Below are 17,844 nucleotides of genomic sequence, written 5' to 3'. Positions count from 1 at the left end.
AAAAAGTTCATTTACCACCATTTGCTGCGGCAAATGCTCATAGCCAATTCCAAATACGAAAAGCAAGCCTGAAGTTATTGAAGGCCAACAGGAGATGGCGCCAAAACTTAAGGGGAAAAAAGCAATCATTGCAGCATGCGGCGTGGTTATTTTTGTTACGTGAGCATTGTAATCCCGTCAGCATTAGCTCTTCTGCGTGTACTGCTGTTTGTAACGCAACACAGAAAATTATGAAAACAATAGAGCAAGAAAACAATTGTTTGAGTCAAATGGAATTACGCATATTCACTAATGGGATTAAACAGTTTTTGTCTTCTAAATCCTTTCCCAAGCCCCATGTAGTACCAAAAAAGAACACCCAGTTGATGCTGTTTTCTGGTAAAATGCGGAATAGTTGTGCATTTTCCTAATTTGTCAGCACATGACTGAGTTTCTGTCTCCAGGAAGGTGTGCGTGAATTACTGTCCCACTAGATTCACTTTTCTTCCAACAGAGGGCAGCAAAGACACATGTATCACCATCACCTCTTAAAGACAGTCATTTAAATGCAGTACCTAAAAAGACTGACAGAGGGCAGTGCAGCCTTTCGGAAAAACTGGTCTTTGTATATCATTCTCTCTCCAAATTGTGGAGGGAGGGAGGGAAGGCGTAACTTTAAATTGATAATGGATATGAACCTCTTTTTTTGCAACTCGCGCTACTGGCTAATTTTGAAGAGGATTGTCCCTCTCCAACTGATTCCTCTTTACCTAAGTAGGTCTCCTGTGATAAAATTGGCCTCGCGCACTTAAGTCAATTTGATTATAACAAAGAGATCCACATTTTTTTCCGTTTTTATTGACATTTACCAGACACTTTTTCCCCCCAGAGTGATTTATGCTGAAAACATGGATAACTGAACTGATTTGATTGCTGAAATGATATTGCGCACGTTGGCGGAGCTGCTGCGTTAAACGCAATCAAGCAGAAATGAATCGACTCCTAATGGGTAAGCCTCATTGAAATGTGCGCGTTTGTTAATCAGTTAATCATGCAAAAATGTGAAAAACAGGTTCGGCGTGGTTATCTAATAAGTGTAAATTCTCTGCCTCCTGGTATGTAGCTAGCTCACCTGCAACCACCATTCAGAATATGTGCTAATTTAGTTTTACGGCCTGTTTAATTGAGGGATAAAGAATAAAGACAACCAAACAGGGTTTGTTAACACCTCAATTGATCTGTTTCTGGTTGCAGTGAGGCGGTCGATTTTACCAAAGAGGGTTTTTTTTTTACCGGCCCAAAATTTTAAAAAAAAATGAAGAACTGGATTTTAAACTGGTTATTTCCATGTAGTTAAGGCTGTTGCAAAACAGCCTGTCCTGTTAGGCTTGGATTCACTGTGCATCTCTGTGATTGTGAATCCTGCGGTGCGTAATGCATGGATCGCTCATCAATCGACCGTTATCTCAATCCCCCAAGTCTCCTGGTGGGTGTTGTTTGGCCAGACCCGGCGATTGAAATGGCGGTGGGCAGGATTTTATTTGTTTTAAAATCCTGCTCGGAGCCGGGGTGGCCTTCGCGGGGAGAGCAGGGGGAAGAGTGGGCTGCGACTTTAAGATCCGCGGAGCCTTGCTGGGCTGGCCGGCGGGGCTTCTGCGGGCTCCCGCTGCGGCAGAATGGGATTAAGTGCGGAGCAGGCCGTGCCCGTCACACTCCCGTCTCTCGGCAACCCGTCTCCTCCTGCCTGACACGAGCTCTGGAGGAGCTGGAGTGAGAGCGACTAATAGGCTCGTTCTGAGGGTGGAGGGAAAAAAAACGAATAACACGGAGAAGGGGGTAGTGGCGCCTCCGAAAAAAAAAAACACAGAACTGCTCCTTTTATCGGCCGAGACCAGTAGGCTCGTTTTTGAAATCCGTGGTACCAAAAAACCCCAAAGCTCACGCTTTAAATAATGAAATCTTGTCCGTGATCATTCTGAGAGGAATGTTGTCTTATGGGAAAACTCTTCCGCTCCATTCCCACTGCACCCTACTGTGTGCGAATAGGACGATTCCATTATAAAACCAGTATTAAACTGTAATTGGCTTGTAAATGCGTTTCTTCGGCTTCGACGGAGCTGTTATTTGCCTGGGCCTCCGCGTCGATCCTCTCGGAACAGAGAGTAATTAATTTTTAAGATCACAATAATTTGTGGAAGTCATTTTCTTTCATTATGCTGTGGTCCTTCCTTAATTAAGAGTCATTTGTTTTTGTTTTTGTTAATGGAAGATTAGCTTTCGATGGGGAATGTTGGTAGAGCTGAATCTAAGCGTACATCTGTGTTTGCAACTGGAAATCCACGTACCGTGGGAGATGCACTTTATTGAGTTTCTCAGACTAAATTGATTTAGTTGCAAAGATATAATAGAATTTTATATTGAAAATTTTCATCCCCAATCTAATGTTTGTGCCCTTTATTTAATATTTAAGAGGTTAACTTTTTTTTACCCATCCTTTCTATTTATCCATGAAAATGGCCTTCAAATGGATATCTATGAGGCAACGACAAAGGTAGGAACAGGTGAAAAGTGTCATTTGGTTTCAAGCGAGTTTTTTTTTTTTTTACAACTCACCTGAATTGAGACGCATTTTGACACTTTCGTTCAGTATCGGGATTTTGGCGCGCGTTCCCCACGCACAGTGGCACGTTTTCTGCGGAGCAGGGGAAGAAGAACCGCGTGTCTCTTGTGCGTACACGACGGGAGGAGAGCCAGTGAGGAGTCAGAAAAGATTCAGACGAGCGTGTTTTATTATTTATTTAAGCTCAACGCTAACGTTCCACCAGGCCTCTCTGCAGGAGACCACATTCGAGGGAGGGGAGGGGAGGGGAGGGGAGGGGAGGGGGGGGGGGGGCGAGGATGGGGGGGGTCATCTGGAGCTACCTACCTCTCAGCTGCCCCGCCCACACACGCCGCCCGGTCTCCTCCTGCTCCGGGTGCCTTTTCGCCGATGACGCAGCGGCGCGTCCCCACGCCCCCCACCCCCCTCCCCCCCCCCCACCCCCCCCCCAACTCCACGCGCCGCAGTGCTCCTGGGGCGTCTTTTAAACGCTACGCGGTTTCCTGCACGTCAGCCTGGGCCTCCCCAACCCCCACCCGCCCCCCCATCCCCACCTTGCCCGCTCCAAAAGCGCCTTCATTAACGCACCACCACCTACCTCCTGCCTCCAGAGCACATCTTCTCATTTACCGCTAATTGGCCTCAAAATACCATCTGCGGGTGATGTGGGGCTGTCGGGGGGGGGGGGGGGGGTGGAGCGGGGGCCAGAAACCCCTCACACCCCGCACGCCCCCCCCCCCCCCCCCCTCGTCTCACCTTCCCTCACCACACGCCGGGCAGACCGACCACGGGAGGGCCGTTCGAACCCGGGTTCGCCATGCCGTCCGGCGTCTCCCGACGACGCCCGGGGCCCGCTCTCCACCTCCGGCGCCGCCACTGTCGCCAGCTGGGCCGAGAAAGCGCCGACCGCCCCGCCCCCACCCCCGCCCCACGTCTGGCTGAGTCACCGCTAACTTTCTCCCGCCATTTCCGCTTTCCGAGCCCCTTCAAACGGCGCCGTCGCCGAGAGGAAATCCTGGGGAAACGGCAGGCCTGCGACTGGGGCCCGTCGAGCGGACCTGGTGGGGCGCTCGCACGGCCTGGCCGTCATCATCGCCGACTTTTCGCTAAATGACGCGTCTCCGATTACCCTCGTCTCCGTACGACCGGCCCTCTGCCGCCCCTCTTCGACGCGAGGGGCGATATCGATGTATCGACGCGGCCGCCCCCCCCTTCGCTCCCGCCGAACTCGGAGAAAGCGATTCCTGTGGGAGTAGTCCACGCTGTGCGCGCTTCGACGCGGCGGCTGCCGTTTTGCCCCCGTGATCGTTTCGCTGAAAGGCGGAGATAAAGGAGAGCTTAATAAGGGGGGGCCTGCAGAGGAGCTCTTAACCCTGATGAAACAGACTCTTAAGAGCGGGGTGGGGCGGGCGGAGGGGTGGGGGGGGGCGGTTTTGTATGGAAAGCGTTTCTCATATTCCGGCTGCCAGTCTTTGTTCAGAGAAAAACCTTGTTTTTTTTAGACCGGCCCTCAGCGACTTTGACCTCACAAATTAGGGTCAAAAGGGACTGCGAAAAAAAACGGCGCCTTCTCCGCTTCGGGCAAACATTCACAGGAAGTGCATAACGGAGACCTTTTATTAATTAATCAAAGAGAAGTGACGCACGCTGTATATATACGAACGGGCATTTCAGGGACGCCCCGTTAAAAGAAGCAGGTTTAAGAGACTTGGATGCGAGCACAATTACCCCCTGATCCTTTTTTTTGCCACGGTGCTTGGATCAGATCGGTTAACTGTCTCATGATATTTTCCCTGCCATTTTATGAACAAAAGGAACGGGCTCGACGCTAATTACCGCGATTACTCTGCTATTAAGAGCCGGCCTTTCAGGGCTTCTCTTCCACGCGGAGTCCGCTTTGGCGCTCGACAGTCGGCCCACCTGTTGACCATTAGCATAAATCACCCTGTGAATAAGTGGCCATAAATCTCTTCCTGGCTGCCGGAATGTCACTTCTGGGCAGGCGGTGGGCCTCTGTTGCTGGGAGGGTGGAGTTTTGGGGGAATAAAAAGCTATCTCCCCCCCCACCCCCCCCCCCCCCTACCCCGAGACTGCCACGGGAGGGGCGTTCGCACCTCACAAGCTCCGGTCCGTCAGGGAGCTGGGGAGTGCGGGTTCGGCACGGGGAAATTTATTTGGGGGGGGGGGGGGGGGGGAGGGGACGGAGGGGCCCCCCCGGGGGCCCGGCGGAGACGGACGGGGACGGCGGCTCGTGCGTTATCTCCGGCGTTTTTTTTACCCGTCGAGGGCGGGACGTGTTAAATGCGCCGGCGATTCGATACGTGGGCCGCAAATTGGTTTGGCGAGGAAAGAGTAGCGGAGTATCCCAGATACCCCGTTCCGCGGCTGGAGAAAAACATCACCTCCATTTTATACGCCTCCTTCATTTATTAAACTGCGCGTTACTTGTTTATGTGTGTGATATATAATGTCAGGGTTAATCCTTATCCAGATACTTTCAGGTATTTTGGAACCGTAATTGATATAGACGTATCGTCTTCGTCCAGTTATCGTAAGAAATAAAATTCAATTTTTTGTTTAAGAAAAAACAGTCCATAAATGACGACAGTCTTGTTCTACTGGAATGTATACTGTCTGCCAGTTTTCTGAGTGCAAGGCAGTTAATTGCTTTGTTGTAAGCCTGTACTGGGACAAAGGTCGTTTCACAGCTTACTGGACGAGACTGGAAAGAGCAAAGGGCATGTCACAAAAGTCAGGGCGAGAGATACAGATGATTAACAGATTAACTGCACCATGGAAGCTGAATTCAGTTGCTGAAGAGCTGTCTTTCCCAAAGACCTCGTCTTAAATATGTGCATCTTAGCATGTAAGAAGGTCCTGGGTTTGAATCCCGGCCAGGGTTTTTCTGTGTGTCGTTTGTTCTCCAGGCTGTATAATTTTGTATAATGTGTTAAGCTATTCGAAGCAAAATATTTTGCTTGAGTATACGCATTTAGAGCACCGTTCTGCGCTGCCGCACAGTGAGCGATTGTGAAAGTGTAACTGTGGGGAGGTGTAAGGCTAGAAACACACCCTGCACAAGTAAACGAACGCAAACGACAACGGCAGATCGAAGCGCTCCAAACACACGGCTCAGGCGCGCGTACTCAACGTGCCTTCCCGTGTCCACGTGGAGGTGATAAACCCGCGTCCTCTAGGGGGCGATCCAGGACAGTCGCAAAAGACTGAGGGGAAGAAAAAAAAAAAGCGCAAATGGAAGAAGACGTCTTTATGACGCTGTTACCTGCTGTAGTTGCGATGCTGGAAAGTGCAGCTCACGCTTTGCGTCGAGAATCTTAGGACGCAGCTACACGTGAAGTCGACTTTGCGTAGCTCGAAGGGCCTGCGTTCGCGTACTCGCGTAGGGTGTGTTTGCGGCCTTGTGCTTCCCCGCAGTCGTACTTCCACGATTTCTTTTTTCTTTTCGTGCAGCGGCACGGAATGGCGCTCTCAGTGTGTACACTCAAGCGAAATACTTTGCTTCAAATGGCTGATGCTTTCACGTATCCCCCCCCCCCGGCTGTGGGGGGGAAAACGTTTACCAGGAACCTGCTGTGCTCAGCTTGTCGGGGCAGAGGAACGTGGTGAGAGCGAGGCTTGTGTGTTTTTCGTGTGTTTGTCGAGTGAGGGCACATCAAGCCTGACCCCGTCCACCACCCCCGTCCACCCCCTACCCCCCTACCCCCCACCGACTTATTAGAACCCAGCTTGAGACGAGCTCAGTTTCGTCTGCTCAGAGTCGTTGATGTTTCTGGAGGGCATCGCGGGCCTCTTCGCCTGCCCCGTCGCGGTGCGGCTCACTTGAGTTTATCGACTTCCATCTGATGGGGGGTGGGGGTGGAGTGGGGGGGGGATGTATTTGTCCGTGCCCGAGTGCGGCTCCTGGGACCTTGAGCCTCTCCAGCTGGTGAGTGGGACAGATCGTTCTGGAGAGAGCTTCGCCGCCGGCCCCTAATTACGCCCCCAGAGCCCTCTCTGGGCCCCCCCACCGTCCCCCCCCCCCCCCCCACCGTCCCCTCTCCCTGCTCTGTGCTTGCGTGGGGGTGTTTAATTCCAGGGGTTCCTCACCTCGGCGGCGAGTTGGCGGAGGCGGCGGGTGGACGTGGGAGTCCAGGTGGGCCCCGGTGGCTCGCTCGCCCCCGCAGGGACGGCTTCCGGAAGGATCCGCTGCAGCGGGGACGTCATTACTCCGAGCTGCGGCGGGAAAAAAAACAACAAAAAAAACCCACCGAGCGCGGTAAAGGTGGGCGTCGCCCAGAGGCAGCGGTGGGCTCAGCCGATGAGAGAGAGAGAAAGAGAGAGAAAGAGAGGGAGAGAGAGACTGAGAGAAAGAGAGGGAGAGAGACTGAGAGAACAAGAGAGAAAGAGAGAGAAACTGAGAGAAAAAGAGACAGTGAAAGAGAGAGACTAAGAGAAAAAGAGAGAGAGAAAGAGAGGGAGAGAGAGACTGAGAGATAAAGAGACAGCGAGAGAGACTGAGAGAAAAAGAAAACAGTGCGAGAGAGATGAGTCTGGGCGGATGAGTCATCGTTGTCGCGCCGACGCCAAGGTCAGGGACCCGCCTTACAGGTACGCAGGTGCGTAGCGATGGCCTGTTTTTCCAGCAGCTGCTCGTTTGTAATGGAGAAGCTCTTCTTGGGCGACCTTTGAAGGAGCTGCTGTGCGCTGTACGAGCGTGCGATATGGAGCAGGGAGGAAGGGTAATGTAGTCCAGGCCTGAGAATAGCGTAGCACAGTTGCATTACATTACAGGCATTTTGCAGACAATCTTATCCAGAGCGACTTAGCCCAACTTTAACCATTATACAACACTGCCCTGTCCCAGCTGGCTCACATCTGTGCAGATCTCTGAGTGAAGCTCTCCTCTGTTTCTCCCACAGACCACCAAGAGAATAAATTCATTTAAAGAACGCTGCGGTCAAAAGCCTTGCTAATTTGCGAATGTGATCACCTTGGAAGACAACAACGAGCAAACAGTATAGCACACACTCTTTGTCATAATAAAGTAATGTGCTGGTCAACTTTCAATTTGATTTATTTATTTATTAATTTAATAAATTTGGCGCCCAACGTGGAAATGAGCATATCCAGTTCCCACCCCAATTTGGGATGGGCCTGTTGTCTGCAACCCCAGCTGCTTACACGGGCGAACCCCATCGCCGATTTGGGAGGATGTAGACATCCAGGGTTCTCCTCCGAAAACATGTGGCATGGTCGGCTGCTTCTCTTACGTCACAGACTACAGCTGAGCTCTCAGAGTGGAGTAGGAGGAAGACCTTTCATACGTATGTGGCTTCAGTATGTTGTCCATGGCACTTGATTGACCAGCAGGGGTCGCTAGGTAGTGATAAAATGCGGATCCCTATCCGACCCAACCCTCCCATACCCCGGGCGACACGGTCACCTTTGGTTAGATTTTTTTTTAACCCAACTTGCACAGAAAGTTATTGCACCATTTCCTTATTTTGCCATCGCCAAACTTAAGCTTTCCTGTTGTGCTGCAGATCACACTGCTTTTTTATTCTGCAGGGAAAGTGACAGAAGAAAAACCTTCCACAACCTATAAAATGTAATAAAAAGTGTACAAAGACGGCTTCGCGGGCATAGAAAAATAATTAACCACCCTGGGTGCTCTTTGAAATCAGGGGAATGTGCAAATCGAAAAAGAAATCCAGGGCACTACATGGGGTTATAGTTAAAAAAACCTTTATTCAAAGCAGAAGAAGAACATTACATTTTGATGCCTTTCGGTTCAGCTTGGTTCCTAAAGCCTTACATTTCATTTTCTAATGAAATATGAGCATAATACTTTGGATCGAGTTATTATTCATTTTAAAAATGTGGTTAAACTGTTAATTGGAGCCCATCTGCGATTCTGTCCCGCAAAATGTTTAACTGGAACTCCAAAACTTACTCCCTTTTATTTGTTCTACGAACATTAAATATTCACACTCTGTATAAAACACCAGCAAAATTTAGTCTCAACTTCACTCACCTCCAGATATGGATGAAGATACTGAAGATTACTGTATATGCAGGAACAAATATTTATGTTCCATGAACCCTATTTATCTTGCATTTTTCTGCCTTTTCTGATTGGCCATTCTGATTGATTTGGACCAATGAAACACAGGTTTGAGCGTCGTTCGGCTAACCGTGCTACGTAGAGTAACCAGTGTCCCACAGATTGGGCCTTTCACACCACTGGCAAACATGGGTTTTTACCGAGGTTGATGCTTCTGTATGAAATGGCTATTTCAATACGTCTGGCTCTGTCATACTTTTTGGAAACGTGTCAAAGCACAATCTCTGTTAAATCCTTAGAGAAGACATACATATGACATTCCCTATGGCCATCTTAAGTGGATCCCAACCTTCACTAATAAGTCCAGTAAACTTTTCAGTGTTTAATCAATATCAAGAGTACATTTTACTCTGATATAATCTGATCCCCCTTAGAGCCATGAACTCTCCTAGAGCTAAATTAACGCTGAACATTTCCCTTTAAACTGGCAAACCAAAGGGGGGAAAAAAAATCTACGAATTTACAGCTGACGGTTTTGGCAGATCATCCTTGAAAAAGCCTTAAAAAAAAAAAAACTCTGTCATACAGACGGGCAATAAAGTGTCATCACACCAGAGCCATTCATTAACTATGGTTCAGAAATGCACCCGTACCGGCAAGATCACCGAGTACAGCACGTTCCAGCGGACATTTTTCACACCTACCTGTTTGTGACGAGCGTTAAAGAGCTGCATTACTAAGTTTGTATCTCTAAATTTAATCACATATGATTCAAGGACAGAATGACACCCTTTCAGATGGTTTGCTGGTCAAAGGCAAGGATATGCTTCTGTGTGTAATTTAAGACTGTGTGCAGCTCATGCTAATGCTTGGCTTGCAGCTACGGTGTTCTTAAAGGTTTACAATAAGCCACACATCTCCCGACTTATTCCTGTGTATGTCAGTTTTGTTTGTGTAAATGGTTCTTTTCATTTACAAAAAAGAAATGTAGCCTGGATTTACTCAGCATTTGTCTCAACTTTAACGAAGCTTGGATTCGCTCAACATTTGTCTTAACTTTAATGATTAAATGCAAATACTAGTTTTTCTTCAGAGATTAATTCGACAAACTGCAAACACCTTAATTATTGAATGAAGTTACTGACAAACATTGACAATCCAGGCCTATGTTCCTCAAACATAGGCTATATAATATTCTGACAGGAATTATTGTCCAAGATTATATTGCATTTGCTGAGACAAGTTATTGATTGAAGGTCAACAGGTCAGGGAAGTTCCTGCTGCAGTAAAGTTGTTTTCTGTTTTCTGTTTTTTTTGTTTCTCAAGAACAACTTGAGGATGACAAATTGCACAATAACGGAGGTGATGTATTTGTTTTCTCGCACTCTAGCTGAAATGTTTTCTTTCTTTCTTCTTTTCGCTGTGGCCCCTCCGCAGATGCTTTTCTTTTGTCTTCAGGCAGACACGCGCATCACATGACCACCCGCCCCCTCCCCATTCTCCCACAATTCCATCTTGCTTATTTTCTCTCTCTCTCTCCGAGCGCTGGGCTGTTGTGGTGGTCGGTGGCTGTGTTGTCTGGCGTGTGGCACTTCCTGTTCTGTTCGCACTGCGGTGTCCCGCTCGCCCTGCCCCGACGGCAGATTCATTCACGCTCATGGCTCCCAGAATCCTTTGCTCCGCTTCCTTCGCATTGCGCCAGAGCTTTGCTGCTGACCCGCAGGTGCTCGTTTTTAAAACTCTCCCCACCCCCCACCCCCCTGTAGGAAGCAGCCAAGCCAAGCAGGACTGGGCGATCCAGTGGCCCAGCTCGGGGAAGGAGATCTCCCCCGTCTGCCCGCCGGAACCAGGCCACTGGATCCGGTTCCAGCTGTCCCAGAGCCCCAAGGTCCAGTCCAAGTACAACCAGCACTTCTGCAACAGCCCCCAGGCCCTGGCGCCCTCCTACTCGCACGTGGACCGGCTCACCGTGGAGGGGCACCTGGGGCTCCTGCCCCCCCTGGACGCCGGGCACCGCTCCCTGCCCCCCTCCCCTCGCCAGAGACACTTCCCCCACACCCCGCCCCGGACCCCGCTGGTGGTCAACACCATGACCCCGCCCGGGACCCCGCCCATGAGGCGGAGGAACAAGGTGAAGGCCCCCGGCACGCCCCCGCCCTCGTCCCGCAAGCTGATCCACCTGCTGCCCGGGTTCACCGCCCTGCACCGCAGCAAGTCTCACGAGTTCCAGCTGGGGAACCGAGTGGACGAGACGCAGATCCCCAAGTGAGTTGCCCCCCCCCCCACCCCCCTTTACTCCTGCCCTTACTTAGCCCCGATTATTATGTGATCTTACCTGTATTTATTGACAAGCTCATGAATGTCAGGTGAAGACTGTTCTCGTGCGTCTGTATAAAATTAGCCCAAACACTTGCCTGTTTTTTTCCTGTATTAATTGATATGCTTATGACTGACAGATGAAGACTTGAAGACTGCTCTAGTGTCTCTGTATGCAAAATGTTTTACTGTGGTCTTATCTACAAGTGACGTGGCATTGGTATGTTCTGCTAATTGAGGCAGGGTAATTAGGGTAATAAAGTAAAGGTAACTTTAGGTAACTAAAACCTGTTGTTAGCACACTGTCAGGGACAGGTCCCCCCTGAACACCCCCCCCCCCCCCCCACATATTTTAACTGATTTTAAATCAGGAAATGGCAGCACCTTCAGCTCCCAGTCTGATGTCCTTAAAGGCTTCCAACACTTCAGAACACTTTCAGGTGCAATTTTAAAATATTTTTTACTTTTGAGTTCTCTTGCATCATAATCAAGGCGGTGTCATTACAGCCTGAGGTGCAATACAGGGGGGTAGGGGTGGGGGGGGGGGGTCACACCGGCCACCTCATTCTCCTGAATGTAAAGGCTTTGATCGGCTTCTTTGATCCTCAAACCCCCCCACCACCCCGGTCGAGCTGCAATACTCAAGAACTCCAGCAGCTACAGAGAGAGAGAGAGAGAGAGAGGGAGAAGGAGAGAGAGAGAGAAAGAGAGAGAGGGAGAAGGAGAGAGAGAAAGAGAGGGAGAAAGAGAGAGAGGGAGAAGGAGAGCTAGAGAGAGAGAGAGGGAGAAGGAGAGAGAGAGAGAGAGAGGGAGAAGGAGAGAGATAGAGAGAGAGAGAGAGAAAGAGAGAGAGGGAGAAGGAGAGAGAGAGAGAGATAAGAGCACAGCGCCTGCATTCCTGACGAGCTCCTGGTCTGGCGGGGCTTTGATCCAATCGGCCCTGTCTCTGCTTACACTAACCAGAGGATGCCCACGGACCCGGGTAACGGGAAGGGGCCGCGTGGGCGGGGGGGGGGGGGGGGGGCGCGGGGGTGTGGGGAGGGGGGTGAAAGTCATCGCTCTAATGCCATTAGGGGTCCCGGCGCTGACCATGCGCGGCGGTTTAAGTGAATCCCTCGCCGTGGCCATCTGCGTTGTGTTTTTCCGCGAACCGGGCTCAGAGAGAGAGAGAGGGAGAGAGGGAGAGAGAGAGAGAGAGAGGGAGAGAGAGAGAGAGAGAGAGGGAGAGAGAGAGAGAGGGAGAGAGAGGGAGAGAGAGAGAGAGGGAGAGAGAGGGAGAGAGAGAGAGGGAGAGAGGGAGAGCCGCGCTGGGGCTGCTCAGACGCCATTAGCGCATTGATTACCGGTCCCTCAGCTCGGACCCGAGACGCAGCGCAGATGCCAGTCGGAGCTCGCTCCCTAATCGATGGCGTATTGGGAAGAGAGCCGGCAGCGTCGTGCGTTCACCTGAATTCAATCAGTCCCCCAAGAGAGCGGTTCGGGTACCCCACCCCCCCAACCCCCCCCACCACCTCCCCAGAGGGTTCTCGAAGGTCTTCCAGGGGACGCCCGTAACAGATTTGTGAGGATCTGCACGCAGACATGGGAGGCAATGCTTTGGTAGCCAGCAGTTGCTTTGCCTCTGATTTAATTGTTCTATTGTTCACGGAAACGGATGGGTGGGAGAATGTTGTTCTGTGCGCAGATATCGCCATTGCAGGGAGGTTTCGGTGTATTAGCAGAAGCATCGGACAAAGTTTTGGTGGGTTAACTGAAAGCGTTGAAAAGGATTATGTTAATCAGCGCAAATTTCACAAGCCGCTTTAGCTCAGGCCAAACAAAGAAAAGTAAAGTGGGAAAAAAAAAATAATAAGTGAAAAATAACATCTCCAGAGCTGTCTCTAAATACCTTTGGCTTGCGTAAAAGAAAGTGTTGCATGTCCACTGATTGACAGTGGATTTCATTAGCATTCGCTCACGCCGTGAATGAAATGAGGGTTCGGGGCTTGGCTTCTGTTGTCTTCCTGGAGGCATTAGCATTTTATTATAAAAGTGAGAAGAACACGCTGATTAGTCGTGTCGTTACTCTGGAGCAGAGCGTAACCGCGCCGGTTTATCGTAGCCCTGTCAGGTTCTGCGTGGTGTAATTAGCCCCTCTTCCTGGCGGCTGTTATTGTGATTTTTGGTCAGCACTCCGTTCCTTATCTCCAAAACTTTAAAACTTATCCAGCTATGGACAAAAAAAAAAAAAAACGGAATGATTGGACGCTGAAATTGCACTGTCCACGAACTTAAAAGTTTGCGTGGACAGCTGCTGTTACTGATGAAAGGAAATGAACGGGTGGAGGATTGAAAAATGTCACAGGAAATGTGATGCAAGTTACTTAGTTTTTGTAAGTTGAAAAATTTGTTGTGGATATTTGCTATTAATATGCGTTAAATACGGATACTGGTATTACGTATGGTTTTGTTTTTCAATTTTTGACTGTAAATTTCAAAGAGCTTGTGAGGTCACCTGCCCCTATCAAACATGGATTTTAACCCGTAAATGTTCCAGAACTTTTTTTCTGTATAGGAAACGGAGAGATGAACAGAATAAACGGAGGAACCACTACTGAATCTGGATAATTTTAACCTGGAAATTTTTCAGGGGTTCCACATATGATAGGGGCTACTGTCTGCTCCCTGATTTTGCGGGTGTGTGTGTACAGGTGTCCAGGTGTGACCAAAGCAGCTTCTAACGTGCCCATGTCCGTCCTTAATCACGCTGAATACACTAGTCTCGAAAAATTACCTTTGACCCACGCATTCTCTCTTAATGAGATATCTGAACTCGCACCCCCCCCCCCCCCACCCCTCATAACTTTCATTTTACTGGATGGTTTGCATTTTTGGTTCTGCCCCAGATACCGGTGTAACACATCAAAGTATCTTATAAAGAGCCTCTTGAGTAGACGCGTAGGGAACCATACGATGTCCCTCCTTTCTTCTTCTTCTTCCGCATTAGCGCCCGAAATTCTCCGGATTTTTTGGGCCGCACCGCATTCACAGACGAGGGGCGCTCAGAAATATTTCCGCCTTTCGAAATCCTCGGCTCATTTCTGACTGGCAATTTGTGCCTTGTTAAGTGCGGCGGTAGCCTTTTGTGCTGTTGAAGCCCGTTCGTTGGGTTGTATTTGAGACGAGGAGAACCTTGCGGCCGTTTCTGTGCGCGATGGATTTACGCGGAGGAACATTTGCAAATACGGATATGGAAAGCGGCGGGAACTCTCATAGCCTGTTGGCCTGTTGGCCCGGTGTACGTGTATTAGCTCAACCGTTCGGTACATTGTTAATGTTATTGTTCCATCTGGTTGGTTTTTCTGCCTCACAAACGAAACCGGACCCGATAATGAAGCGCCTGGCGTCGATAGCACACAAGGCGGGTGTTTTGTTTTTGCGAAACCCGGGTTATCGCTGCGTTTTGGCGCCGTGCGTCGCACGGAGACAGATGTTAAGAGAGAGAATCGGTCCGTTTTTTTCCTTTTTTCCCGCCGAAACAGAAGCGTTGCCCTGCCCCAAAGGCTGATTGGACGGTGGGCACCTGTGGAGTCCTTAATGAAGCCGTGTTCCGTCCCCATTATGTGCCTGAAAAATCACCTCCTCGGCACGGAGCACCGAGGGCTGATGTCAGGAGCCCTTCTTTGTCGGATGCGTACATCTCCGCCATTCTCTTTGTCATTCGCTGTGGCGTTCCGATTTGTATTCAAACGACCGGACGTGTAATTGACTTGCTTCTCGGCTCGTTTTCGACGGACAAACCCGCGTGGAGTATTAAGATGTGATACAGCCCTAACTCCACTCGCGCGGGGTGCTTACGGTAGCTTTGCGTAAATTAATTCGTTTTTTTTTTTTTTTTTTTTTTTGGATGCATCGTACGTCACGTGAAGGTAGTGAATCTTTTTTCCTCATGGCAGAACACTGTACCTCAGAGCTGACACATGAGACAAAGGGGTCGATAAGAAGCTGGTACTAACTTGCCAACCAAACACCCTCTCATGCCCTCTCCAAATGTCCCTTGGAGTCTGTCAGCATTAGCTTATTTTGCTGTCAGCATTGGCTTATTGTGCAGTCATTAGGGGAGGGGGGTGGGGGGCACATCACCAAACCAGTATCCCAGCTGGTCATAGTCTAGAGCCAGCAGTGTGTAGTGTAATGGTCTTGGAATCGGGCATGTATCTGAGAGACTGCTGGTCATATCCTCGGGCGCTACCTTTGTGCTGTTGAGTAGCCTACCCTTGGATTGTCAATAAAAGCATGTATGTATGCAGGTTGAATACATGGACCAGGGGTAGACAGCCCTGGTACTGCAGAGATGTTCCTGGTTTTTTCTCTTTCCGAGCCTGTAAGTACATATCTGGATTGATTATTGGGCGTAATGAACACAGGTCACCATGTGCTGGAGGCAGTCAGTGTTTCACCCTTGGGGCTCTGAATTTGCAGACTCTTAGTAAGCCATCAAACTCTTGTGATTCAGTTCGGCTGGAACAAAAACCGGAAACGGAATTCGCACTCTGGGGCCAGGAGGGCCCACCCCTGGCATAGATGTACTTGTAGTGCCACAAAAAGAGTTTATTCAAGCAAAAGCAGTCTTTGTTTTGTAGGTCTAGACCCAAAACACATTACTCAACAAGCTTATCTATATAAAACAAACAGAAAAAGTAACGTATTGTTTCCCCTTTGTATTATTTTTTGGTGCCGGTTGGTAAAAGTACACGTAGGTGTTAACATTTTCTTTTTCTAGGGGAAGGATGTGGGGTTTTTTCAGGTCCATAAAACAAAACTCCTTATTCTTATGTCTGGCTTGTGACCTCTCCTTATCAGAGACATCCGTTTTTTAAGCAAGCCCTGCTCGGGGCCTGCAGTTCCTGCTTGGCAGTGTGGTGGTTTCTGGTCTGCTTTTAATATACTGAGACAGGGTTCTGTGGACACATTCAATTAGCAGACCAATGTTAATCTCGGGTTCAGGCGACGAACATACCGGGTTAGAACTTTTCCAGAAGTCGAGCAGGCGCCCTCTCTCTCGCTCGGCTGCAGTACGTCAGCGCTCGCTGTCACGCCGACACGGGTCCCTTGCCTCTCCGAATAAAATAAAATAAATAAAAAATAAATAAATAAATAAAAAGCCACGCCACTTAAACTTCCGCGACGATGCGGAGTGGAGCGGCCGCTATTAATCTAACTTATTTAGCCGCGCGCGTCTCTGCCTGCCCTTTTCCAGCCGAGTGGCTCCCTCAGCTTGAGCGATAATTAATGGTGCTCATTTGGTATGCTAATGAGGATCAGCGCGTTAGCGGAGAGGCCAGGAAGTCTTTCGCGAGCTCGCTAGCCTCGCCCGGTGGGTTTTTTTTTTTTTTCCGGCACGCCGTGACAGGGGGGAGCGTTTCTGAGCGGCGCGCGGACGAACGTGTTTCTTTCACACCGCCGAGACGGAGGAGGAGGACGAGGATGAGGAGGAAGGGGGAGTGTGTGGGGGTGGGGTGGGGGAGTAGAGAAGATAGCGTTCGTCCCGACGTTACCTTTATGAAAGTTTCCCCTTTTTCGCTTTAATGACATTACGAGTCTTATTGTGAATGTTAAGTACTCCGTTATTGAGTTTTATATCTGCCGATAAATCACGCGGCTCTGCCAGGCAGACGGCTCGGAGTCCGGGGGAGGGCTGGTATGAATCACACACCTCTGCTCTCACTGAGGGTAATTCCAACCCTGCAACCACCTGAAGGGAGAAATCTTCCTCCATTCTGATGGCAGTTTGGATATCTGGTTTGATTAAAAAGTTTCCTCCCCTGCTCTCGTAGGGTTTCTTCTTCTCTTTTTTTCCCCGCCCCCCCTCTTTTTTTCTCGGAATGACGTGCTGAGATTGCGTACCGGCAGTGTTGGGGGAGTGTGTGGACATTCTCACTTGTGCTTTATATGAATAAAATGGTGGACCAGTGGCGTCTTCATTCTCCGATGGAAAATTTCCTGAATAGGCCGTCAGCTGCTGGTAGGACCTGTAGCCTAATGGGAAGATATCTAAACATCTTTCTCCTTGAGGTCTGGCATTTGAATCACCCGGAGTTAAAGTCAGTTAGCCTCTGGTGTGTTTAAACAGCCAACCCCTCATTCTGGTCCTGCAGCGATTTGGGGAAGTGGGGAAGCCGCAGTCCTCTGTAGAACATTTAGTAATGACCCATTGGCCCCCTGGAAGACCTGTGATTGAACCCCCCAGCACCCCCTCCCACATAAAAGACTGGGTTCATGGGACTGGCACAACATTTAATGGTCTTCAGGAAACACGAAAAACCTTTTTACATATTAGCAGTTGCGATTCAGTCCAGCACACAGTAGGACGATATCACAGGGGGTAAACCAACTTCCTTTCAGTTTCAGAGAAGCAGTGGGAGGTCTTCTGGTCCCCATTTGGCTTGTTTTATATGTTTATCCTCGTATAGCCAACAAGTTATGAGTCAGGAGCACACTCTGACCATTAACCTGTCAAACCCAGCAGTTGCCTCTTGGTGGACTTCAAGCGGAGGACTACAGTGCTGCACTGTATTTGAAATTGCGCTCCAGGTTTGTTCCTGTATGTACATTTCTGTACATCTTTTTTTTTGCCCCGAACAAAATTTCTTTCTGCAGAACTTAATCTCACGGGAGAATGGAGATAGTCAGGAACTGTTCGTTCTCCAGAACAGCTGCACGATGATATTGGGCTTCGGGGGAAACCCAGTGTCAGGTTGGGCATCTGTATAGTTTAAAAGAAAATAAACAAAAAAGAGACAGTTTGTTGTGCTGCAGTACTGCGCAGAACGAGGCTGGCAGTCGCAAGCACAGTCACAGTCACAGTTGCAATCCCAGTCGCAGACACAGGCACAGTCACAGGTAC

The 17,844-nt window shown here is 49.5% G+C and overlaps 1 protein-coding gene across 4 annotated transcripts in view; it reads left to right on the top strand.

Annotated features, from left to right (window-relative positions):
* ksr2 (kinase suppressor of ras 2) overlaps positions 1–17,844 on the top strand; it is a 100,569-nt gene that overhangs the window by 17,988 nt on the left and 64,737 nt on the right. For 3 of the 4 annotated variants that reach the window (XM_035378652.1, XM_035378649.1, XM_035378651.1), the window contains exons 4-5: positions 9,969–10,004; positions 10,409–10,907. In XM_035378652.1, the coding sequence (XP_035234543.1) occupies positions 9,969–10,004; positions 10,409–10,907 (535 nt within the window). The remainder of the gene's footprint in view (positions 1–9,968; positions 10,005–10,408; positions 10,908–17,844) is intronic. The other variant, XM_035378653.1, reaches the window with a different exon arrangement.

The sequence above is a fragment of the Anguilla anguilla genome, chromosome 10 (assembly GCF_013347855.1).
Source record: "Anguilla anguilla isolate fAngAng1 chromosome 10, fAngAng1.pri, whole genome shotgun sequence".
Classification (NCBI taxonomy): Eukaryota; Metazoa; Chordata; class Actinopteri; order Anguilliformes; family Anguillidae; genus Anguilla; species Anguilla anguilla.
The sequence above is the reverse complement of the archived record's forward strand: the minus strand, read 5'-3'. Positions and strand labels throughout refer to the sequence as shown.